At 44.1% G+C, this 6,531-nt stretch overlaps 1 protein-coding gene across 1 annotated transcript; it reads left to right on the top strand.

The window, feature by feature from the left end:
• The first annotated feature begins 3,022 nt into the window (after positions 1–3,022).
• clul1 (clusterin-like 1 (retinal)) lies at positions 3,023–6,308 on the top strand. The gene is made up of 8 exons (XM_079174008.1): positions 3,023–3,131; positions 3,370–3,518; positions 3,609–3,779; positions 4,366–4,804; positions 5,152–5,274; positions 5,360–5,574; positions 5,837–6,015; positions 6,212–6,308. The coding sequence occupies exons 1-8, from the start codon at positions 3,029–3,031 to the stop codon at positions 6,225–6,227; spliced, it is 1,395 nt and encodes a 464-aa protein (XP_079030134.1). The 5' UTR covers positions 3,023–3,028; the 3' UTR covers positions 6,228–6,308.
• Positions 6,309–6,531: the final 223 nt, after the last annotated feature.

Here is a 6,531-nt window from a genome sequence, read left to right as displayed (position 1 = left end):
ACAACATGTTGGACTGTTTAAATCCAATAGCGGAGACCCTCTTTGAGCCTGCACTACGGATCTACATACAGTACATTCATTATTTTGCAACGTGGAGGCAGCAACAAGCTGTAAAGTTGACTTGAGGAATGTGTTCATTATCTATTTACACTTCCAGCAGACAAGGAGCAACGTCATTATTCATTTGGAGTTGTGCTTCTGGCCACCTGATCAATAGAAGTCCAATATTCCTTCTCTTTTACCTCTGATTTTTCTGTTTGGTCTCTACCGACTCCTGAGAAAAATATCTGGCTCTTTAGCTGCTGGGTGCTCCAAGTTATTCACCAGGTTGTTGACAACTGTGACCACTGAAAACAGCTGCCTGCTTCAGCTGAAAACACTGATAAGAGCGATGAGATTGAACCAAAACACATTGGCACACTAAGTTTGAGGCAATTAAACCAAAATGAGCTATAAAATTCTGCAGCCTGGGGCGTTAATGCTCTGTAGGTTTGTCACAATGAGCGACACCTTTCTCATTACACATAGTCCTGTGATGTTTTGCAAATATATTAATAATAGCAGCTTTAAATTGGTGACAGAGCGATCACTCCGTGTCCACAGAAGACAATTACACAAAATCCAAAGTATATTTATTCCTCACATCTGCTGTTTGTTAACCATGAATTTGGCTGAAAGGCAAAATATCCCTCGTGCAATAACTGTTACTCTTTTTAATTGGAGTTTCCATGCCTCGCTCACTTGTTGCATGCTCATTAGTTTTGTTTTATAATATTTGCTCTAAATTCCGCTTTGAGCTTTTCTGTTGAATGAGTTACAACTCAACACAGCTCTCAGACGTTAACTGTTTCATCCATTACTTCATGTCTCTCTAAAGCAGTTCATCCCCTGCACCTTTTTATCTCTTCAGTTCAGGACGGGACGCTTTGATCAGTAACACAAAACTTAACACGAGGCCACATCGTGAGCCGGTTATATGGACCTGCTGCTGCACCTTGAAGATAATAAATCTCCTCAGAACTCAACTGTGTATCATCAGATCAACAAAAACTTTCATTGTAAGTTTTTTTTGGTGATTTACATTCGTTCAGATTGCGTGCATAGCCTGAGGGCTTTTTTTTGTTGTTGTCAACTGTTTTACGTTTAAATAAACCGCGGGAGAACATTTCTCCCTGCAGTGTTATGGGAACCAGGTGTTGAAGGTGTCAGCGAGGCTGCGGACTGGGCTGAACGATGGCTGGTTTTGATTATTATCCAGTGCGGACCCTATTTTCTGGGTCACAGAATGCAAAGAGGGCACATTTTTGAGGGCGATGGGGCACCAGTGAAGAGATGGGGACAGAGGAACCCTTTCACCCCATGTAGTCCCTCACATTCCAGGAGTGGAGATGCTAAACAGCTACGTACTGGGGGGAATGTTTCCTTTGACTAAAAGATACAGATCTAAGAATAGCGGGTGTTAATTTATACATGACAGACTGAAGTTACCAATCACCTAAAAATAATGGCTCAGCTATTAAGGGTTGGTTGCTTAAATACAGTAGCTTATGTGTCAAAAGGATGCAGCTCTGCTCTCATGAGGTCAACAGGTTCACCATAATAATCCCACTCTGACTAATTCCCTCATCAATCAAATGCCAGAAACACTCTGCTGTAAAGTGCTGTGATGTGACTACTTCTCTGCATGTAAGGATTAAAGGGGCAGATATCCCCAAAATCAGAAATAGATATTTGTCCATATGATGACGTGTATCAAAGACATGTTTCCTCAGTGTAAACATGTCTGACATGACTAAGCACCCTCTTGTGCAAAACAAACCTCTCTGGATTAACAGACATCGAAGACTGTAATAGGATGAAGCTGGAGTGGAAGGAGCACAAATAGATCTTGCTCAGGTCAACACAAACTTCCCGCCGACTGTCCACGCAGAGCTCTTTGTTTATTGCTGCCAGTGGAGAAGCACCTTCAGTCATCTGCTGGTGAGTTCCTCTGTTGTGATGGTCACTTTGGGCCTTTTCTGCTCCGTTTGTGATTAGTCATCAGAACCGTGTGCTTTGTATTTAACTTGAGTTGATTATTTTATTAGTATCATTAGTATCATGTTTTTTTTTTTATTAATAAGATGTTATTATAATGAATGTTAGTTTGATAAATGAATGTTATCATCGTTTGAAATGCTCATCGTGTTTTCTTGCTAATTCAAAGACATGTTTAATATTGTCATGGTTACTGCAACATCAGTCTCATCAATTTGTGCCTCATTACATTTATTTATAATTTATAATTATACATTCATGATTAGATTATATGACTCTTGTCCGTTAGAAACAACAGCTTGATTTGTTGAGAGCAGGATAAAATAGAGCTGATTGTACCAGCAGCTTAAACCCTTAACGACATAAGAGAGTACATCCCCATTTACTGTAAATCCCTGCTGGATGCCAACTTGTGTAACTCCTCGTGTGGCCGAACTGGGGCTGGTGAGTTGGGCTTGTTTACTGGTTACTCAATTAACATGTGAACACGACACAATATCAGCTTTTGTGACTTGATGGAGCCTGACGGTGCAGATAGTCCAGATAGAAACACAGTCTGTCAAGTGTTCAAGCAATACAAACAATAAAATAAGAACAAACTAGACGCTCTAGTCTAAATATTCTCTCATATTACGCCACAGAAGTCAAAATCAGATGAAATAATAACTTGTATGTAACACTGGTGTTACTGCAGGATTACTAAATGTATCATTGTGACACATTGTTGTAGTCCAACCAACTAAAATGAAGTCATTATGTGACATGCACTGTAGTTTCTTATGTCTAAACAGATGTGTAGCACCACCAAGTGGCAAACCTACCTAAGACCATGTACAGTATGGATGTCTATTTACACTCAAGCTCAAATCCTATTAGCTTTCTGGAGCAGACTAGAAAGCACCTGTTGCTTTTGTTTCCTCGGTTTGTGTGCGTGTCATCATCACCATCACTTCTCGTTTCTTTTAACCTTCCTAAAGCTCTGAGCTCAAGAATGAAGCTGTTGCTCGGTTTGGTTGTTCTGGTGGCGACGCTGGGGGTCCTTTATTCTGCCCCAGAGGACCAACCCACTGGCATCTCAGAGGACACCTTAACACGTGAGTCAGCACAGAGGAACCTAAATGTGTCTTTGCTTATCTTTGAGGGAATGTGTGATGTTATGCATGAGTTTAAAGTCACTTTTTTTTATCAGCAGTCCCTCAGCAAATGTCTCTTGAAGTTTGTGTCTTCTGATACAAACAGTAAATACAGATGTTCTGCAGCTGTTTTGATAGTTTTTGTCAACATTTATTAAAACATCTCACCCAGGTTTTTCTTTCGCCCTCCATCTCTCAGAGTTGTCCCTGAATGGGGAGAAACTGGTGGATGAGGAGGTGAGCAGAGCTCTGTATGGGGTGAAGCAGATGAGGGAGGTGATGTGGAGGAACGAGCAGAAGCATGAACACCTCATGAAGTCCCTCCGACACAGCAGTGACAAGAAGAAGGCAAGACCAACACGAAACTTTCCCTGAAGAAAGAAAGGCAGGCAGAAAGCAAATCAAGTTCATGAAACATGTTTCCCTTTCTGCCACCAGGGGGCAGACCAACTGGCTCAGGAGGTGACTGAGAGGCTGGAGGAGGCGGAGGAGCAGTGCAAAGACTCCCTGCAGTCTGAGTGGGTGGAGTGCAGACCCTGTCTGGAGGACGCCTGTAAGACCTTCTACACCTCCACCTGCCGCAGAGGATTTGGCATTTTCCAAGCCAAGGTATGAAAACTACAGCTCGGACCTTTGTGCTCTTACCTCCAAACTCTTTGCAGCCACAAATAATAAAATTGTGTGGTTGTCAACTGAAAGTTCACCTTTGAGCGTTCCTTCATCTTACATGTTGATGTATTTGCAGTGTTTGAAATAAACAGAGAGACGATGGCTCCAAATAAAGCAATAGTTAACTAAAAGCACCTGTACGCATTTGTGATGAACGACAGCAGCACAATTCATGATTCATCACGGCTGCACTTATCCAAGTGTAAATGTGCCACAAAACATGTATTTTTGGTGGTTCCACAACCTCTTTTTTTTATCCTGTGGTCCCTTTAAATGTCTTATTTGACCCCTGGTCAGGTCTTTGAGTTGTGACTAGACACAGACTGTGTCCTTTGACTCATGGTATATTTCATGTGAATAGTTTTTGGAGAAGAAAGTTTTGGCAAAAAAAGGTAACATCACTTTGTGTTGCAGAGTTCTTTCCTTAGCGTGAACCCCTGTAATCATCTTGTGACCCCCAGGTTGTCAACCACACGCCCTACACAATATTAAAATAAACTCATCTCGTATACTTCTCATACTGCAGGTGGATAACTTTTTCCGCAGAGTGTCCAGGCGCTTTGGCCCACGGGAGCCTCGCACAGATGCGGGGGACATCCTGGTGAATCAGGGCCCCAACGACACAGACACAGAGGTTGACCGCATCAAGGACTCCTTCAACCGCCTGACCGGCAGGGTCGGCCTGCTGGTGAGCCACAGCGTGTCCCTGGTCTCCAGGATGCGCAGCAGGCTGGACGAAGTCCTCCAGAAAGCCTTCCTGAACGACAGCGACGTCCTGACGGAGGAGGCCGCCGTCGATCTCTACGACGCCGGCCGGGACTCGGGCTTCCTGCAGGGTGTGGGACTGGAGGAGGTGCTGGACTCCTTCTTTGACTTCGGCAAGAGCGTGGTGGAGGAGTTTGGAGCTGTGGTGACCCAGGTGTTTGATGACGTCCACGTGGCAGTGGAGGAAAAGAAGAAGAAAGGTAGTGGGAAGCGGCGGCGAGTTGACGCCAGTGAGGCCCAAAAATGTCTAATCGACCAATCGATTGTCGACTAATCGGTAGTTTTGGTCTCAGTTGACTAAGATTTATAATTCCAGCTGCTGCCATTATTGGGGATGAATTTGGGGAAGTATTTGGCTTCAGTGGCACATGGTGGACTGGGTTAGAGTTTCGATGTGCTAACTTTTCGTATTTCAAAAGCAGTATACTACAAAGATGCGATTCAGTGCTCGTCACTAATATTTAGATTTAACAACAAACCTCTTCACACAATGCAAATCAATAAAGACCACAAATCTAACTGCTGAACGTCTTTCTGTTTGGTGTAGTGAGGGAAAGTTTCCCGCGTTTCCTGCAGAACAGGAAGTTGTGCAGAGACCTTCGCAAGCAGACGTCAGAGTGCTGGCAGCTGCAGAGCCAGTGTGAGGCCTGCCAGGGGCCTCTGCTCACAGGTGAAGCACCACCTCCATCACAGCTGTGTTTGACCTCAGCACCTCCTCTGACCGCTCCTCCTCCTCCTCCTCCTCTTGTCTCCAGAGTGCCCCAGTGTTCGGGAGCTGCACGTGGAGCTGGACGAGGTTTTCCAGCTGCTGGATGTGTCCAAGGAGCAGTACGACGAGATCCTGTCTATTGTCCGGCGCCACACCGACGAGACAGTCAACTGGCTGAGCAACATGGCGGCTGAATTCAGCTGGGTGGCTCAGACTGTGATCAACAGCAGCACTCCTGAAAACATCTTCCGTATCACCACGGTGAGAAGGAAATGAATTAAAGGCAGATCAGCAGTGTGCATGATTTAGACGGTGAGATAAAGTCTTCAGGGAGCCATCAGTTACATATGATAACTTATTAAAGGATATGTCCACATCTCTGATTAAAGAATCGAATATGGGAACATTTACACATAATAAACAGTCATGGCGGAGAGAAACATCTTTTAGATAAGTGTGGAAGCATCCAACATTGGAGACTGGTGTTAGGTTGGTGTAACAGGTGACCTCTTCCACTCTCCAGGTGGCGCCAAAGAGCCACGACGGACAGAATGCATCCGAGACTGAGACCAGAGTGGAGGTCAACATCCTGAACTCTCCTCCACTTCTCCTCTCTGTTCCTGGGGAGCTCAAGCTGTGGGACCCGGCCTTCATCCAGTATGTGGCCCAGGAGGCTCTGAACAAGTACAAGGAGATGGTCAGGTGAGAACATTAATGAGCTTCACTGTAACACAGCCGCCATCCATCAGCTCTCTCCAATCTCGTGTCCTTCTACTGTAGATTGTCTTTAGAAAAAGGCTCAAGTTGTCATTAGATCCTGAGCTTCATGCTAAAGTGCTACATTTCTCTGGGTTTTGGTTGCTATGTTCGAATATTTACTGTTCCTCTTTCTTTACAGGGACGAGGATGAATAAACCCACCGTCCTCTTTCCTAAACTTCTACCAGCACTTCCTTTGTGTAAAAAAAAACTAGCTCGTCGTCCTGTATAGTCGGCATAATCTTGTTGAGATGTAAATACACAACAATTGAATGACAGCAATCAGTGCTATTTATTAAATGTAAAAAATAAGAATGTACGTCATACCCGTTTTCAAATAGTACATCAATAAAAACAAATAAAAGACGGCTGAAATGCAGAGTCTTGAGTGAATTATAAATGTCTTTCTCGGCTTCTTGGTGGTCGAGTTTTGTCCACGAAACGTCAACGTCAGTCGCTT

Source organism: Pholis gunnellus (genome assembly GCF_910591455.1).
Source record: "Pholis gunnellus genome assembly, chromosome: 14".
Classification (NCBI taxonomy): domain Eukaryota; kingdom Metazoa; phylum Chordata; class Actinopteri; order Perciformes; family Pholidae; genus Pholis; species Pholis gunnellus.
Note: the sequence above shows the minus strand (reverse complement) of the source record. Positions and strands in the feature narration are given on the sequence as shown.